The 18,450-nt window shown below is 52.5% G+C and overlaps 1 protein-coding gene across 1 annotated transcript; it reads right to left on the bottom strand.

The window, feature by feature from the left end:
• Positions 1-6,501: 6,501 nt before the first annotated feature.
• Positions 6,502-17,854, bottom strand: tm9sf2 (transmembrane 9 superfamily member 2). Its single transcript, XM_084470531.1, has 17 exons — positions 17,577-17,854; positions 16,626-16,693; positions 15,641-15,734; positions 15,177-15,304; positions 14,262-14,391; positions 13,956-14,080; positions 13,531-13,642; positions 12,799-12,878; positions 12,456-12,564; positions 11,561-11,693; positions 11,132-11,251; positions 10,620-10,677; positions 10,220-10,379; positions 9,499-9,650; positions 9,209-9,320; positions 8,684-8,855; positions 6,502-8,352 (listed from the first exon to the last, which is right to left on the bottom strand). Exons 1-17 carry the CDS (start codon positions 17,718-17,720, stop codon positions 8,285-8,287), a joined length of 1,965 nt encoding a protein of 654 aa, XP_084326657.1. The 5' UTR covers positions 17,721-17,854; the 3' UTR covers positions 6,502-8,284.
• Between the last annotated feature and the right edge of the window lie 596 nt (positions 17,855-18,450).

Raw genomic sequence — 18,450 nt, 5'->3', positions numbered from 1 at the left:
GGTCAGGGGAGTGTAGAGGCGCCGTCAAACACGGCCGAAAAGTGCTTTGGGTTCTTTTTGGGGGTTTTCTTATAAAAATAGAAAAGTGGGGTAAGGTTATTAATATAGAAGATCGGACACGCAATGCGGCGTTGTGCCTCATGGTCTAATCAGGGCATTCACCGGTCCTCCTCATGTTTTGGAGGCCCTTGTGACCGTTTTATCAGTGGACTTTATAAGATGATGAAGAACATTTCTTTGGGTTTAAAACCGGCCCGACCAGACCAGAACCAGGCTCACCATACAACACCGTCCGCTCCCATCTGGGATTAATACGGAACATCTCATAAAACCAGATCACACTTCATTAATCCACAGGGGGGAAATTCAGGAATGGTCTTTATACTGCTCCTCTGAAACGAAGAAGTAAACAGGAACTGGCGGGGTCGATAGATTTAGTCTTAAACCCTCTGTCTAGTGTTCGGTTAACTCTGAGAGCCCAACCCCAAGGTATGGAAGACTTATGGAGCGAATGATACCCAACACACACACGCACGCACGCACACACACACGCACGCACGCACGCACACACACACGCACACCAGCTCCGAGTCTCGCTATGAGCCACATGGAGAAGCATTCCTCCGTTAGGGAAGACCCGCATCGCTACGACAAATCAGCTGTCCCTGTCCCAGCGGGACCCGCAGCAAACCTTTCATCGGAAAATGCTGTTCTTATTTTTGCGTCCGAGAGGCGTTCTCAGTGGACGGACAACGTGGTGACGTGAACAACACAAAGCGCGCGATCTGACGCGTGGACGCGCGTGTCCGCGGCTGCCACGCAGGGGTCACATGGGACATGGGGCCACGATAGACCTGGTGGCGTGGTGTGTGGGGGTGTGTGTGTGTGTGTGTGTGTGTGTGTGTGTGTGTGTGTGTGTGCGTGCGTATGCGTGTGTGTGTGTGTGTGTGTGTGTGTGTGTGTGTGTGTGAGAGAGAGAGAGAGAGAGAGAGAGATCAAAATGTCAACTGTGAATACATGCGCAGGCACATGTGTGCGACGTGTCTGCGTGTGCGTGTGCGTGTGTGTGTGTGTGTGTGCGCGCGCGACTTCAAACGGACACATGTACCCCCTGCGGTGAGTTCAGGGGTGCACACAAGCAAGTATGTAAAACGTGTAAAATATGGAGTTATACTTGCCGTAAAGAGATATAAACTGTGTTTCTTTTGCTTCGTACTGTTGTTTCTTGCTGTATGTGTGTGTGTGTGTGTGTCTGGTGTGTGTGTGTGTGTGTGTGTGTGTGTGTGTGTGTGTGTCTGGTGTGTATGTGCGTGTGTGTGTGTGTGTATGTGCGTATGACGAGCTGGACTATATCTGCCGCGTGGTCGCGATATTTTATGTATGTTTATTATTGTGTTCAAATCTATTTTCCCATGGTTCCTTATTGACTCATTAAACATTAGCATTCAAAAGACGTGTGTTTCTTCACTGGGAACCAGTTCGGGAAGGCCTCTCTACTGGGAGGGAACGACAGGCCTCTGTACTGGGAGGGAACGACAGGCCTCTCTACTGGGAGGGAACGACAGGCCTCTGTACTGGGAGGGAACGACAGGCCTCCGTACTGGGAGGGACGACAGGCCTCTGTACTGGGAGGGAACGACAGGCCTCCGTACTGGGAGGGACGACAGGCCTCTGTACTGGGAGGGACGACAGGTCCCTCTACTGGGAGGGAACGACAGGCCTCTGTACTGGGAGGGAACGACAGGTCCCTCTACTGGGAGGGAACGACAGGCCTCTGTACTGGGAGGGAACGACAGGCCTCCGTACTGGGAGGGACGACTTCTGGGGGGAACTGGGATGACTGTCCGGTCACTGGAAACGGTTGCTCGTCTCCCTTTGTCCCGACGGTGAAACGCGATTCTCCCTGGTGTGTGTGTCGTACAAGACACTTTTTTTAATAGCATAAACACACACAATGCGGTGTCACAGAGAACACGAGCAGCAGAGGGGAGGGGAGGGGGGGGAGAGAGGGGGGGGGAGAGAGGGGGGGAGACAGAGGGGAGGAAGAAAGGAGGGCTTTGGGAAGTGCGACGCATTGTCTGCATGCCCACCGTTTCCCTGGAGACGGGAGGATGGGTCTTTTGTGGCGGATTGGTTCACCCCCCCTCCCTGGTGTAGGTCCCCCCTACCCCCTGAGGTCTCCCCCCACCCCCACCCCCGGTGGAAGTCCCGCCAACCCGGGCCGCTAAGAGGACCAGACACGGTTGTTTCCGCCTCTTCTTCCCTCACCGGTCCGACACAATGGAGGATTAAAGCGTCAGGCTGCTCCTCTTCATTTATTAACGTCTGGACGGTGCACGTCACGCACGTCTCTCTCTCTCTCTCTCTCTCTCTCTCTCTCTCTCTCTCTCTCTCTCTCTCTCTCTCTCTCTCTCTCTCCGCGACGCTCTCTCTCTCTCTCTGTGACTCTCTCTATCTGCATGACACTCTCTGTGACTCTCTCTCTATGACTCTCTCTCCATGACTCTCTCTGTCTCGGCGACTCTCTCTCTCTCTCTTTCTCTCTCCTTGCGACTCTCTCTCTCTGTGTTTACATGCACAGCTTAATTAGATTAAAGCCATAGTTTGACTATGCTCCTCAATTGGACCACTGAAATTGTCCGCGTATACATGGTGGTGAGTAAATCGATTCATTGGCCGAATCGTGTCATACCCCGGTACGATAGGTGGCGCTGTACCCATTTCAACTAGTGGTAATAGAGCCACCGGTTGACCTCTTTACGTCACCAGCAACCACAAACTCAGGCGGCATTCGAGAAAGATGTTTTCAGTAGACAGCTGTCAGTTCACTTCGGGTCCACATCATTTAGTCTCCGTCGTATGCAGACTCCTCCGGCTGCTCTGCCGGCGGAGGAGTCCGCATACGACTGAGAGGTCAAAACAATGGAGCGTCGGAGAAATGATATGGACCCGAAGTGAACTGACAGCTGTTTGCTGAAACATCGCTTTCTCCTCCATGTTCGTTTCAATCTGGACTTCAGAGAGTCAAAGCCAAAGTTAATTTCCCCCAATTCCTTTTCCCCCATGGTCGAGATAAACCCCATTAGGAGTCTTTACTTGTTGTGGAAGTACCAGAGAGTCGGAGAACCAGACACAGTCTGTAAGACTCATAATATCAGAGAATACCCCCGTCAGTTCGGCCGCAGCGCAATGAATGAATAAAGATCGTAGTTATTTTACAATCTTGTTGATGAGAAACATTTAGAAAAACATGTACTTTTAATTCAGCCTTGGGTGAAATCTAAGCATAGTGTCTGTGTGCTTCCACCTTTAATGAATGCATGCCATGCGCGCTCCCGCGGCCGGGACACAATTCTTGTAGGGGGTAACTACATTCACCGGTTTTTACATTCAACTACATTCACATTCACTGTTTCTCGTTTTCCGACGGCGACAATAACAACACGAATATTGTCTCCTTCTACTTCCGGCTCACGGCCCTGGGAAAAGATCTCGAGCATGCGCAGAACACAATTCAACACATAATCCAATTTGACTCCGTACATGCATGCTTAACTTGACTATGAGTCGCATTATCTAGGGGTCTTAATTTGACTATGAGTAACCCAATTCGATTCGAGTATAGCTCGACTAAGGTCTTTACATGCACCTTAGTAATCCAATCATAGTTGGACTAAGCCAATAAGTCGACTTTCTTGAGTGTCATGTAAACGCACTGACTACTCTCTCTCTGTGACTCTCTCTCTCTCTCTCTTTCTCTCTCTCTCTCTCTCTCTCTCTCTCTCTCTATCTCTCCAACCAGGACTTGGTTCTAGCAGCATTCGGTAGTAACTTAATGGTCAATACTGGATCAATATCAAAACGATATGTCAGCATTAATCCCTTAGCCCGAAAATTATGGGAAAATAGGCAGGTTTAAAAATTAAGTTATCATTTAATAACTAATTTTACTACAATGCTTTGAGGGTAAATACTGGACCAGATAAGTATTGTATCGAAGACCTTGTTATGATGCTGTTCGGACAGCATTTACACTAAACTTTTAAGTTGACTATTAAGGATTCAATATTAATAGTAATAACATTAATAGTTGCAGTAGTAGGCCTATATATAATCATCACAATAACTCTTAGATTTACATCTATTTATATCATTAATTACTCTGGGTGGAAAACAAACACATTCTCTGCATGCATGTGTGTTTCTGACTTCATTGGCTTGTGTTCATTCTCCCTCCGTCTCTTCCTCCTCTCCCCTTCTCTCTCTCTTTCTCCCCCCTTCCCTCTCTCCCTCTTCCTCCCTCTCCCCCCTCCTCTCTCCCCCGCCTTGTGAGTGAGTGGTTGAGTGCCGTGGCTCGAGAAGTTGAAAGAGCCAGTCAGCCAATCAGCTCCCCCGCTGAGAGCCCCTGCTGAGCTGAAAAGGAGACCCTGAATGGACTCCGACCAGCGCCTCACCAAACACAGGACCGATCGTTCACCCTCTGCTGCCGGACGGCGTAAGGAGAAAGAGAAATAATGGCCGAGCACCAATAAATGATTAATACATTTAGCATCCACGCGTCTGTGTGTGAGTCTGTGTGTCTGCGAGACGAACCAGACAGGGCATTTGAGGATCGCCTCGCTCAACGCGGGGCGGGCTGGCGCAGAAAATAAACAAAACGTAGTGTGTCATGACGAGGGAATCGTCGGGGATTCAAAGTGACAGGAAGACAGAACGAAGCGCCGTGGCGGCGGTGCAGAGTCTGAGAGGCGCACATCTGTAGCGCACAGCCCGCGTCTGTTCCGCGTCGGCCTTGTTAAATACAGACCACATGACTCCGGTCCGCCGACGTGTCCTGGAGCCACCAGCTCTCTTTCTCCACGCAGGAGCAGACAGACGCTTTGAATCATGAGGTGGATCATGCTACTATAGAAATCAATCAATATATAAGTAACGCTGTGGATAAGTGCATTCTGTTTGTCTTGTCATTTCATAACGTCTCCGTTGAGCAACTTCTTGGTATTCTCTGGAAATGTTAAAAGGAACGCAAACACATCTCCTCTTAAACGGTCCCAGCTCAGAACGCCATGACCCCCCGGTTGGGAGGGAATAGATGATGTATAAGTAAAGAGAGAGAGGGGGGAGGGAGGGGAGAGCGATGGGAGAGAGAGGGGGAGAGAAACAGGGGGTGGAGGCGAGAGAGGGGGAGTGAGGGGAGGTGAGAGAGACGGTGGAGGGAGGGGAGAGAGAAAGGAGAGAAGGAAGGGGTAGGAGACAGACGGGGGAGGGAGAGAGAAGAGAGAGGGGGAGGAAGGGAGAGAGAGCGGTGAGAGAGAGTTTGGTTTTCGTGGGAGAAAAGGGGGAGATAAAGGGAGTGAGAGATGGGGATTGGGAGGGATTATGTATTTGGGTGAGGAGGGGGAGAGCGAGGGATTGAAAGAGAGAGAGAGCGTGGGAGAGGGGAGGGAGAAAGGGGGAGAAGGAATGGCCCAGGGCGATGTGAGTGATCAAAGACAGGACAGTCCTGCACAAGAAGGAACATCTCACACACACACACACGCAGGTTCTCGTTACGTAACCCAGCTGAAACGTCGTCCATAAATGACGACCCTAACGTCAGATTCGTCCGTCCAACGATCACAGCCCCGGACTCCTTCCTTCAGGAGGACCCCTCCCCTGGGGGGCCGAGGGGTTCAGTGTGACTGACCCCCCCCTCTGCCCAGCGCCCGTCCCAGAGACAGACAGACAGAGGGTCCCTGGAGACACCAGGAGTCCATCATGTGGCCCCTCTCTCTCTCTCTCTCTCTCTCTCTCTCTCCGCGCGGTCGGCCATGGGGCCGGGCTAGTATCTCTGAGTCACCAGCACACTGGAGGACCCTGCCCTGTCCCCCGCTGGCCTTACCCCCCCTGGCCTTCCCTCCTGCTCTGTCCTCCCCCCCCTGGCCTCATCCCCCCTGCCCTGTCCCCCACTGGCCTTACCCCCCCCCCCCCCCCCGGCCTCCCCCCTGCTCTGTCCTCCCCCCCTGGCCTGATCCCCGCTTGCCTCACCCCCTCTGCTCTGTCCTGTCCTCCCCCCCCCAGCCTCCCCCCCTGGCCTCCCGCCTTTAGCCCCCCCCCCCCCCCCGGCCTCACTGCCCCTGGCCAAACCGCCCCTGGCCTGTCGCCCCCCTGGCCTCACCCCCCACCGGGACACCGCTTCAGAGAGAGCCATTGTCTGCCATCCTGTGTGAGTCAAGTGTGTCAAGATGGAGGACTCTACAATACTGCTCTATAGAGGACTCTATATTACTGCTCTATAGAGAGGACTCTACAATACTGCTCTATAGAGGACTCTTTACTACTGCTCTATAGAGAGGACTCTACAATACTGCTCTATAGAGGACTCTACATTACTGCTCTATAGAGGACTCTACAATACTGCTCTATAGAGAGGACTCTACAGTATTGCTCTATAGAGCAGTCTGAGAACCCCCCACGCTGACCGGTCAGGCTAGGGGCTAAGGAAGAAACTCAACTCTTGGCTCCTGCTGGAAAACAAACCCTTTTATTGTATTTCTATTTTGTTACGTTATCATTTTACATTCTATTATTTTTTACCAAGAAAATAACAAATGATGAGAGAGAGTGAGAGCGAGAGAATGAGAGAGAGAATGAGAGAGAGAGACGTGTCCGAAGACCAAGCACACCCATCTGACGCAGGTATCGATCAATATGGATCAGATGCTGATCCATACCCCCCCCCCCCCCCCACACACACACACACACAGCCATGCTTTTTTAGGCAGCCATGTTGACACGGTCACATGACCCAGGGAGTGAGAGAGGGAGAGAGGGTGAGAGTTAGAGGGAGAGAGAGAGAGAGAGTAAGAGGGAGCGAGAGAGGGAGAGTACACTCCTCCAAAGAGACGGAGGATGAGGCACAACAACACCGCACATGTTAAAAAAGAAAGACGATTAAGAAAATAAAACAGAACCAAGGAAACATTTAAATTAAATAACAGACAGCGTGTGGAACGTCTCACCAGATACAAGCAAAGAAACCAAAACAGCCTCCCCACACCCCCCCCCCCAATAGAAAACAAACGGCAGAGAATATACAAATCAACGATTCCACACTGCCGATGGAAAAGTGCAAACAAGCCCCTCCCCTTTCTCCAGAACGCCCCCCCCCCCCCCTCCTCCCAGCGCTAATTAACTATCATCAAAGCATCATCTCATCCACGTCCGAAATGTTACACCGGTCAGACGACCTCTGAGCCTCTTCCAGCTCCACCCGACCCAGACACGCGGCCGACGACAGAACTCCACTTCACTTTCTTCATGTCCGTTCAACCAGTGGTCGGCCTCCGGCTCCTCTTCCCCGGAGCGCCGCACCCTGACCCCGACCCCGACCAAGGAAACCAAAGTCTGCACGCGGAGCCACTTTAGTACCACAGCAGACGCAGCGACGACGCGGGGCCAGGGTGGAGCCGGGAGCTGCTGTAGGGGGCGGGGCCAGGAGCTGCTGCAGGGGGCGGGGCCAGGGTGGAGCCGGGAGCTGCTGTAGGGGGCGGGGCCAGGAGCTGCTGCAGGGGGCGGGGCCAGGGTGGAGCCGGGAGCTGCTGTAGGGGGCGGGGCCAGGGCGGGGCCGGGAGCTGCTGCAGGGGGCGGGGCCAGGAGCAGCTGTAGGGGGCGGGGCCGGGAGCTGCTGTAGGGGGCGGGGCCAGGTGCTGCTGTAGGGGGCGTGGCCAGGAGATGCTGCAGGGGGCGGGGCCAGGAGCTGCTGCAGGAGGCGGGGCCAGGAGATGCTGTAGGGGGCGGGGCCAGGAGATGCTGTAGGGGGTGGGGGGGCCAGACGGGGCAGAGCCAGGAGTTGTCCTGGGCAGGAGTCGTGAAGAACTGAGGAGCTCCGAGGAGGAGGAGGAGACAAGGAGGAGGAGGAGGTCCGCCTCAGGAGGTTGAGTCCAGCAGCGCTCGAACCCTGGTCAGTTAAAACACTGACCAGCACAACACACACACACACACACACACACACACACACCTACACACACAGTCGCTGTATCTTGTGGTCGTCGTCTGGTCAGGGCGCTCTCTGACGGGTCTTCAGTCGCTATGGGAACAGAGACGGTGTAGCGTGGGGACCGGGGTGGGCCTCAGGGTGTGGGAGGAATCACGGTGATGGGGGCGGGGTCTCAGGCTGTGGGAGGAGCCACGATGCGGAGGGTGGGGGTGGGGCTCGTGGTGATGCGGGCGGGGGCTCAGGCTGTGGGAGGAGTCACGGTGAGGGGGGGGCGGGGGGGGATGAGGAGCAAAAAGCCGGTCTTAGTCAGTCCACCTTCACCACGCTGTAGATCTTGGTGACGAACCAGAAGCAGGCGAAGAAGCCGATGGTACCTTCAGGAGGAACACAGGAGAACGTCAGGAGAACGTCAGTAAGGGCCTACTATCACTTCTTACCCAAACCGAAAGACAGGTAGGGGTTAGACAGTACAGAGAGGTCATTAAGGAGCAGGTAGGGGTTAGACAGTACAGATGGGTCACTAAGGAACAGGTAGGGGTTACACAGTACAGAGGGGACACTAAGGAACAGGTAGGGGTTACACAGTACAGAGGGGACACTAAGGAACAGGTAGGGGTTACACAGTACAGAGGGGACACTAAGGAACAGGTAGGGGTTACACAGTACAGAGGGGACACTAAGGAACAGGTAGGGGTTAGACAGTACCAGTGAAGAGGAAGAAGATGAGTGTCATGATCATGGTGTATCCGAAGTAGAGGATGGTGCTGGCTAATCCTGTGATCTGTAGCTTGGACAAGAAGTAGTGGATGGCGTAGACCAGGAAGTAGACGGCGGTGAAGCCGCTGGTCAGGAAGGAGCGCCACTGCCAGTGGTAGTCCTGTCAATCAAAACACAGAGCTGTCAATCACAACACATCACATGTAGTACTGTCAATAAAAACACATCACATGTAGACCTGTCAATCACAACACAGAGCTGTCAATCAAAACACATAAAATGTAGTCCTGTCAATCAAATAACATGTTAATTGTTTGATGTTGCAAAACGCAATGTTTCCACAAAACGCATATGAAGCAATGCACTCTGGGTAAAACTACGATGTGATTGTACGAAGGAGACCAGACGCAAGTAAAAATACGCTGTGAATGGACGAGAATAGACGTTTGTTTCGTTGCGCTGGTTGCTTCCACAGTCCAGTAAGGATTTGACCCAGGGTGACCTTTGACCTACCTCGGCACACAGGTGGAAGTAACAGAGGAGGATGGTGGCCTCGGAGCAGGTGATGACCAGGATGATGAAGACGAGGAAGAGGAAGCCGAACATATAGTACATCTGGTGAGACCTGATGACACACACACACACACACACACACACACACACACACACACGTTAAAAAGAACCCATCGTCAAAACACAATTAATCAAAAGAGAAACGCGGGTGGGAGGAGCCTGTAGACTCAGAGCCTCTGACTGGTCCCTGGTCTTGGACCGCTGAAGCCTGATTGGCTGAGAGCCCTCACCAGATGGAGTTGAGGATGAAGAAGAGCTGGATGAAGATGCAGCCGAAGGGCAGGATGCCCCCCATGACGATCCCGGGGAGGGGCTTGGTGTAGAACGACTGCTCCGGGATCTGACGTGGGATCTGATTGGTCCGCACCGGGTGCTCGATCCCCTGCTCGACCAATCACAGAGGACATCATCCGGTTATGGGTTATTACCATGAAGGGGTGTGTGTTAACGTGACTGCTTCTCTGCTGTGAAGTGTGTGTGTGTGTGTGTGTGTGTGTGTGTGTGTGTGTGTGTGTGTGTGTGTGTGTGTGTGTGTGTGTGTGTGTGTGTGTGTGTGTGTGTGTGTGTGTGTGTGTGTGTGTGTGTGTGTGTGGTTGTGTTGAGGTGTGTGTGTGTTTACGTGAGTGAGGTTGTGTTAAGGTGTGTGTGTGTAGCTGAGTGTGTGTGTGAGGGTGTGTTGAAGTGTGTGTGTAGCTGAGTGTGTGTGAGGTTGTGTAGAGGTGTGTGAGTAGATGAGTGTGTGTGAGGTTGTGTTGAGGTGTGTGTGTAGATGAGTGAGTGAGGTTGTGTTGAGGTGTGTGTAGATGAGTGTGTGTGAGGTTGTGTTGAGGTGTGTGTGTGTAGATGAGTGTGTGAGGTTGTGTTGAGGTGTGTGTGTAGATGAGTGTGAGGTTGTGTTGAGGTGTGTGTGTAGATGAGTGAGTGAGGTTGTGTTGAGGTGTGCCTCCTCACCGTCCTCTTGAAGCCGAAGTACGCCCCGATGAAGGTGAGCGGGACGGAGATGCAGAACCACAGAGCCAAGATGGCCACCAGCGTCCCGAACGGCATGGCAGCCGACGACCCCTCCCCCCACAGGATCAGGTTCATCAGGAAGAAGTCCGCAAACACCACCCTGCACACACACACACAAGGTTCACCATCACATTTATCTTGGATCCAGCCGCAGGAAACCAGACCCTGAAAGGGGCAGAGAGAGAGAGAGCGAGAAAGACCGAGAGCGAGAGACGTGTCCGAAGACCAAGCACACCCATCTGACGCAGGTACCGATCGATCAATATGGATCAGATGCTGATCCATATCCCTCCCTCCACCACACACAGAGACAGAGACAGAGAGAGAGAGAGATTCTTACCCAGGACACAGGAAGGCAGTGAGCAGCACGTTGGTCTTCCACTTCTCTCCTCCGAATGCTGGAGGACCGCGAGACAAGATAAACAGGATGTGGTTAACAGGAAGTCAAGATCGGTTCCTGCGTTAACGACCTGCCTCTACAGGTCTGTCCTCTCTCGCTCTCTCTGCTGGGGGCGATCGGTGCTAGGGCTACAGGCCGGCTGTCACTGGAGGAGGAGGGGGGGTTGGGGTTCATGAGTAGGGTCACCTCCCAGTGACCACCACACCTCCCAGTGACCGCCTCCCAGTGACCACCACACCTCCCAGTGACCGCCTCCCAGTGACCACCACACCTCCCACTGACCGCCACACCTCCCAGTGACCGCCACACCTCCCAGTGACCATAAATACAGTGACCGCCCACTAGGGAGGGCCCGGTCATCTAGTGGGGGGACCCCGGCGTCTCAAGGGGTGGCCTGGGCCTCTAGGGGGGGCCTGGGCCTCTTGTGGGGGGGGCCCCGGCGGTGCTCTTACACTTGTAGAAGCGTGCGGCCACGTAGCCGGCGGGGGTCCCCAGCAGCACCCAGAGCACCACGGCGCACGTCATCAGGGCCCCGCGGTTAGCAGGGGACAGGAAGCCCAGGCAGGCGAAGACTGGAGCGGGGACACACACACACACACACACACACACACACACACACACACACACACACACACACACACACACACACACACACACACACACACACACACACACACACACACACACACACACACACACACACAACATTACAGTAACATTGTATTTATGTTTTTGACCTCAGTTTAGACTTGTCACAAGTTCCAGCAGTACCAAGATCAGCCCACAGAGGGCAGCAGACACACACTCTACAGAGGAGGACGCCACCTCGTTCAGAAGGCTGGAAGGAGCATAGACTACAAATAATTGACACCAGGACTCACAGAGGGTGACGAAGGTCATGATGAAGATCTGGGTCCCCGAGCCCAGGAACACGGAGAGCAGCATGCCCTTCCTCGGGGGCCGGAAGACGTCCCCGTGGACCAGCTTCCAGCCGAACTCCTCCTGGGCGTCCTCCTGCACACACACACACACACACACACACACACACACACACACACACACACACACACACACACACACACACACACACACACACACACACACACACACACACACACACACACACACACACACACACACACACACACACACACACACACACACACACACACACACACGTTTACTTCCTGAATATCACGTGTGCCTGATCATGTGACGTGGATCATGTGATTCATGTGTCACACTGATCGCTTGCACAGAGAGTAGCCCCACTAGCGGTATGCTGCACTTTGGTTTAGTGGGCGCTGCTAGCATGTAACACACACAGAGAGTTAGCCTGAAGCAAACAGTGAGTTAGCGTGAAGCAGATAGAGATTTATGCAGTGAGTTATGCAGCAACACGGGTAGCAGTCACAGAGTACCAAGCGTCATTAGCACATGTAGCAGAGACTGAGATGGCTACGTAGCGTTAGCAGCAGCAGCAGACGCGGCGAGGGCTACGTAGCGTTAGCAGCAACAGACGCGGCGGGGGCTACGTAGAGTTAGCAGCAGCAGACGCGGCAGGGGGCTACGTAGCATTAGCAGCAGCAGATGCGGTGGGGGCTACGTAGCGTTAGCAGCAGCGGCGGGGGCTACGTAGTATTCACAACAGCAGACGCGGCGGGGGCTACGTAGCGTTAGCAGCAGCAGACGCGGCGGGGGCTACGTAGCATTAGCAGCAGCAGACGCGGCGGGGGCTACGTAGCGTTAGCAGCAGACGTGGCGGGGGCTACGTACCACAGAGTCCATCTGGTTGTAGCGAGCGATGTCCTTGTGGAGTGTCCTCAGCATGATCATGGCCACCATGCCCGAGAGGAACAGCACGATGACCAGGGAGTTCATGATGCTGGGACACAACACACCAATGTCAGAGGTAGAGGTGTGTGTGTGTGTGTGTGTGTGTGTGTGTGTGTGTGTGTGTGTGTGTGTGTGTGTGTGTGTGTGTGTGTGTGTGTGTGTGTGTGTGTGTGTGTGTGTGTGTGTGTGTGTGTGTGTGTGTGTGTGTGTGTGTGTGTGTGTGTGTGTGTGTGTGTGTGTGTGTGTGTGTGTGTGTGTGTGTGTGTGTGTGTGTGTGTGTTACCTGAACCACTGGATGTTGGTGTGGGGCATGGACTCCAGGATGTAGTCCCACCTGGACGCCCAGCGGATCTTCTTGTCCTCCTGAGGAAGAGGAGACCGGACCACCACCATCAACAACAACAGTCCAACTGTTGCCATGACTACTGTCTGCTGTAACACTGACTACCATCTACCGTTATCATGACTTCCAACCGACACCCATCAACTGTAACCATGACTACCAACCAACACCCCATCAACTGTAACCATGACTACCATCTAACACCCCATCAACTGTAACCATGACTACCATCTAACACCCCATCAACTGTAACCATGACTACCATCCAACAGCCCATTAACTGTAACCATGACTACCAACTAACACCCCATCAACTGTAACCATGACTACCATCTAACACCCCGTCTACTGGTATCACTTTGAATGTAACCATGACCACCATCTCACACCCCGTCTACTGGTATCACTTTGACTGTAACCATGACTACCATCCAACGCCCCGTCTACTGGTATCACTTTGACCGTCACCATAACTACAATGTAACACTCCCTGTAGTGTTATCACCATCGCTGCTACAGTACTAGCGATGCTATCGTTTGGTGAGGACTAAAGTCGGCCCAGCTCGGTGCTCCGACCGGCCCCCACGTCGCCGACGAGCTCCTCTGAGCTCCTCTGAGCTCCTCTGGGTGGTGAGATATCCTGCAGGTGACCTCATCAGAGGGGGCACCTACCACAAACTGGATGCTGTAGGTGTACGGTATCTTCATGTCCCCCGAGTACTTGTTGTGGATGAACATGGGGCCACCCTGGCAGTCGGGGGCGTCGGCGTTGGTGTGCTTATAGCTACGGCAGAGGAGAAGGGACAAAATGAGACCTCAGTGCTCACTGAGGCTAGTCGTTTAGCTGCTAAGATAGCCGGTTAGCCCCTTGCCAAGTTCGTTACCCTAAAGACTAGCTGGTGAACTCCTAGACTACTTAGTTAGCTCGCTGTTAGACCACTAGCCTAGTTGGTTAGCTTATAGGCTATCTGGTGAGCTGCTAGGCTATCTGGCGAGCTGCTAGGCTATCTGGCGAGCTGCTAGGCTATCTGGCGAGCTGCTAGGCTACCTGGCGAGCTGCTAGGCTATCTGGCGAGCTGCTAGGCTAGCGGGGCTACCTGCGGGGCTCCATCTTGGCGGCCACCAGGCGGGCCCCCAGCTCCCCGCTCTCCACCACGTGGTAGTGGATGGTGATGTCCACGTGGTTGAAGATGTAGAAGGTGTCCTTTTCGCTGAAGTCCGACTGAAACACACGAGCAGACCTTCAGGAACCCGAGGAGGTTATCGCACGTCGTCCGCTTTTAACAGACGTCACGTGTCAAATGATTGTGTAGTTGAATGATGCTTGTTTGTTTTGAAGCCAAATGATGAAAAGAAAATATAGTTGTTATGTTTATATATATATATATATATGTGTGTCTCACGTTGACCACGCAGGCATCCTTGGGCTGGCCCCCCTCCGTGACGTAGCAGCCAATGGGGAAGCCGGGATTACAGAACTTCTGCGCTTCCTCCACATCGTAGCACCAGGTGACGGGCATGTTGTCCACGATCCTACACACACACACACACACACACACACACACACACACACACACACACACACACACACACACACACACACACACACACACACACACACACACACACACACACACACTTTGTAATGTAATGTAGAAGTATCTGACTGGTATATATTTGTATATATATAGCCCAAAAAATACAGACATCCCTAATGGGATCTACTCTAATGATGGCATGTCAATGTCTTAACCAAAGAACTTGTGAATTCATCAATTTCTACATACCTCTGACTAAGTATGCCAATACACAATAAACAAATAAACTGAAAATGGCTAATTCACCAAACAGTTCATGACATGGTAAACTACAGTGTATTATCATAGAAACAGTACAAAATGTGGTGAATGACACTAGGATAACAGAATAACAGTCAGTAACATGAGTCTAGTGTTGCCAACACTGTGGTGCAGGTCTGTGATTCAGGGCCGTCACGAGTGTGGAACTGATGTCTCTTTGTTTATTGTGGTTCAATTTCACCTTCTCTCGACGGGGCTTCAACCAATCCAAGAAAAGAGATTATTGTTTAAAGGTTTACCGAGGGTTCAGGGAACCCGTTGGGTGCATGGTGTAAGCGTGCCTGTGTGTGTGTGCATGCGTGCCTGTGGTGTGTGCGAGCGTGCAAGCCTGATTGTGTGTGTGTGTGTGCATGCCTGTGTGTGTGTGGGCCTGTGTGTTTGTGTGCCTGTGTGTGTGCGTGCGTGTGTGGGCCTGTGTGCCTGTGTGTGTGTGTGCGTGCGTGCGTGCGTGCATCCTACCAGTGGTGCTGATAATTGAGCAGCATGCCCTTTTTCAGGAAGTCCATGTAGGTCTTGTCCGTGGGCAGGTTGGTGTTGTACTTCTTGTTGCACACCAGCTTGCACTTCTCAGACTTCTTAAAGGTAAACTGAAACCAAGAACCAACAGATTTCTTTATTAAAGGGATTTCAATTTGTATATATACGCATCAATGCGTACATTGTTGGGAAATTCGATTTAAAAAGAGAAACAAAGTCTGCTACTTCTGGTAAAAAAGCTCCCTCCTGGTGCCCTCCTCAGCTAGCTTCTCCTGGCTGCACCCCCCCCCCCCCCTCCTTGCATGGCTCCTGCCCCCCCCTGCTTCCCCCTCATAGTGCTCCCACTGCGTCCCCCCCCCCCCCGCCCCCTGGCAGCGATGACCCCTGCCCCCCCCCTGCTTCCCCCTCATAGTGCCCTCCCCCTGCCCTCCCCCTGACGGCGGTACCTTGTAGGGCGAAGGTTCAATCCTCTCCCCGAACAGCACCTGGCCCAGGTTCTCAGACGGACGCTTCTCCGCCTCCACCGCACAGAAGTCGAAGCTGGGGGAGGAAACCACGGCGACAGACGGTAAACACACCATGTTCAGGTCGTGAGGGAGCCTCACTCACAGTCGGAAACAACCTTAAGGTCAGGGCCGGGGCCCATGACCCCAGCCGCTCACAACCGTCCCAGTCGATGCTCCGTTTACAAAACAGCCCTGATGTCAATTAACTCCTCCACACAGATCTCAGGTCTGCTGGGCCTGATCTCCCAGACCGGGCAGACCCAGCCCCGAGGTGGCGCGGTGAACAAAGCATCGGATTAGGTTGCAGATCCAGACACCAGACACCACAAGGTGAGGTGTCAGGCAGACGAGGATGTCACGCCCCCTGTAGCTCTGCATTGGAGGACCGCTGATGTCTGAGCCAGGCATGTGACTCCATGCCTAACACACCCCTCTTAAGAACTTATGGTATGTTGTACGTCCTGGCACTTAATGTACGCACTTATTGTATGTTGTACGTCCTGGCACTTAATGTACACACTTATTGTATGTTGTACGTCCTGGCACTTAATGGACGCACTTATTGTATGTTGTACGTCTTGGCACTTAATGTACGCACTTATTGTATGTTGTACGTCCTGGCACTCCTGTCTTATCCTAACTATCTTTGTTGTATACAGGGAATGGGTTAACCTAGTGATTGTTAGTGCTTGGCACTTGGTTCTATGAACATCCTTACTGTACCGACTGCGATAGATTGTTGTTTCACTTTCTTCTGACAAATGTACTTATTGTCAGTTGCATTGGATAAAAGCGTCTGCTAAAAATGTAAACATACAGACAGCGGTGGTCCTCATCTGTCGTAAAGCCGGGCGGTTTAGACAGAGAGCAAATCTCTCTCCGAATCAGTCTGCGGTTCGAGGAGAGAATCAGACTGTGTACTCACGCTGTGTACTCATAAGGTAGGACCGACTCCACCGAATCCAGCCGGTTCACAAACAGCTCGATGGTAGACTAGAAAACACACAAAACAACAAACTCATCAGGGCTTTTACACACACACACACACACACACACACACACACACACACACACACACACACACACACACACACACACAGAGGAGGCACCTGGAAAAGACACTCCTATTATGGATGGATCATGTAGATCGGAAGCAATAGTTTTATCAAAAACCTGGACGTTTGGATGGCTTCAAATTCCAGCCATTCATATTCATCTGCCTTTAATCTGATGATACCATGAAGTTCACTCAGTTCACTACAACCTTACACTGTCATTGTAATACTTCTAAACAACAGCAAAGGACCAGATAACTCGAAAAGAAAAATCAATTAGCCAATGATATCGTTTTCAAAATCACTAATGTACTATCATGGCTGCTGCCCGTCTACTGCTACTCTAGAAGTGGAGCTAGATGTCTGTCTGGTTAAACGACCGTTCATGTATCCACACTAGGGAGTGATGGTGTAAACACCATCACGGTCCTGTCCTGTCCTGCAGCAGACACACACACACACACACACACACACCAATAACAATAGTTATTAGTTAGTTATAGTACAGGGATGTTTGCGACATAGGATCGATCAGTATAAACACAATAACCTACTCACACACACACACACACACACACACACACACACACACACACACACACACACACACACACACACACACTTAAGGACTGCCTCAGCACTGGCTGCCTGGCTGATAGCAGATAGCCTAGCAGCCAGTGCTGAACGGTAGCATTGCTGCTAAGCTACCCAGCAGCGCCGTCCTGTTATCAGCAGGTCTACCTCCGGCTTCCGACCCACAACCGAGACCCCATCTCCGCACCGATCCCCTCCCGCATCCCCCCACCCCCTGGTCCTCATACCTTGCAGTCCGGGACCGCGTTTTCTTCGCCCTCCTTCGGAGGCTCGCAGAAGCTGACGGGCGCCAGACCCGGGAGGTAGAACCCTAGAACCCCCTGTGACAGAACCCAGAGAACCAGCAGGGGGGAGAGCCGCCGGGCGCTCATGGTGCTGCGCAGCGGGGGGAGCGACGCCTTTTCTCGGGGGATGCTACGGGTCTGGTGGGAGAGGTTCGGTGGTGATCAGAGGACCGTCCTGACAGCGACCATCAGCCGCTTTCTGCCCGGAACCCGACACGTCATCTGCGGCGTCGCACTCGCTCGCTTCCGGGGAGATGCATTGTGGGATACTGGAGCCAGATGTTGTTTTGATAATAGAAGGCATGCAAACTGGTTTGGGGTGAAAAAGGTGAGAACGATGCGTGAGCCAAGGAAAACACAGACCCACTAGGGGGTTCCAGGGTTATACTCCGGGGAGTTAAAAAAAAAAAAAAGATATAGAAAAAAAATTATATTAAAAAAAAAAAAAAAATTGACCTCCACAAATGTTTTTTTTTTGACCTGCGCGCATCTTTTTTTTTTCGCATGCGCGCAGGTCAAAAAAAAAAAAGATGCGCGCGCAGGCTGCCGAGCTTAGTTCTGATTGGATCGCTTCCCAAATCGTCCCGCTTACATTTTCGTCTCGTTTTTATTCGTTAACGAAAGTGTCAAAAGATTTCGTCGTTTTTTTTTTAAATTTAGTTATCGTCTCGTTTTCGTCAGACTGTAGACCCCCGCCCCACCCCCAATGTTTTCTCAATGGATCTCCACGAATCACACAAGTGGCCAATTTTGTTTAAAAAACGGCGAATTTCGCCGAAAGGTGACTAGTTTTCATGCCTGTAATAGATCAACTTCA

The sequence above is a fragment of the Micromesistius poutassou genome, assembly GCF_964030765.1.
Source record: "Micromesistius poutassou genome assembly, chromosome: 7".
In the NCBI taxonomy this organism is placed as follows: Eukaryota; Metazoa; Chordata; class Actinopteri; order Gadiformes; family Gadidae; genus Micromesistius; species Micromesistius poutassou.
Note: the sequence above shows the minus strand (reverse complement) of the source record. Positions and strands in the feature narration are given on the sequence as shown.

Bases quoted from the DNA above. Each gene is read 5' to 3' on its own strand.
- tm9sf2 (XM_084470531.1), bottom strand. From the start codon at position 17,720: ATGAGCGCCCGGCGGCTCTCCCCCCTGCTGGTTCTCTGGGTTCTGTCA. The intron at 12,565-12,798 runs GTAACACACACA...GTTGTGTCCCAG, and splicing joins ACCAACATCCAGTGGTTCAG to CATCATGAACTCCCTGGTCA. The intron at 10,678-11,131 runs GTAAGAGCACCG...GCGGTCCTCCAG, and splicing joins GGCCGCACGCTTCTACAAGT to CATTCGGAGGAGAGAAGTGG.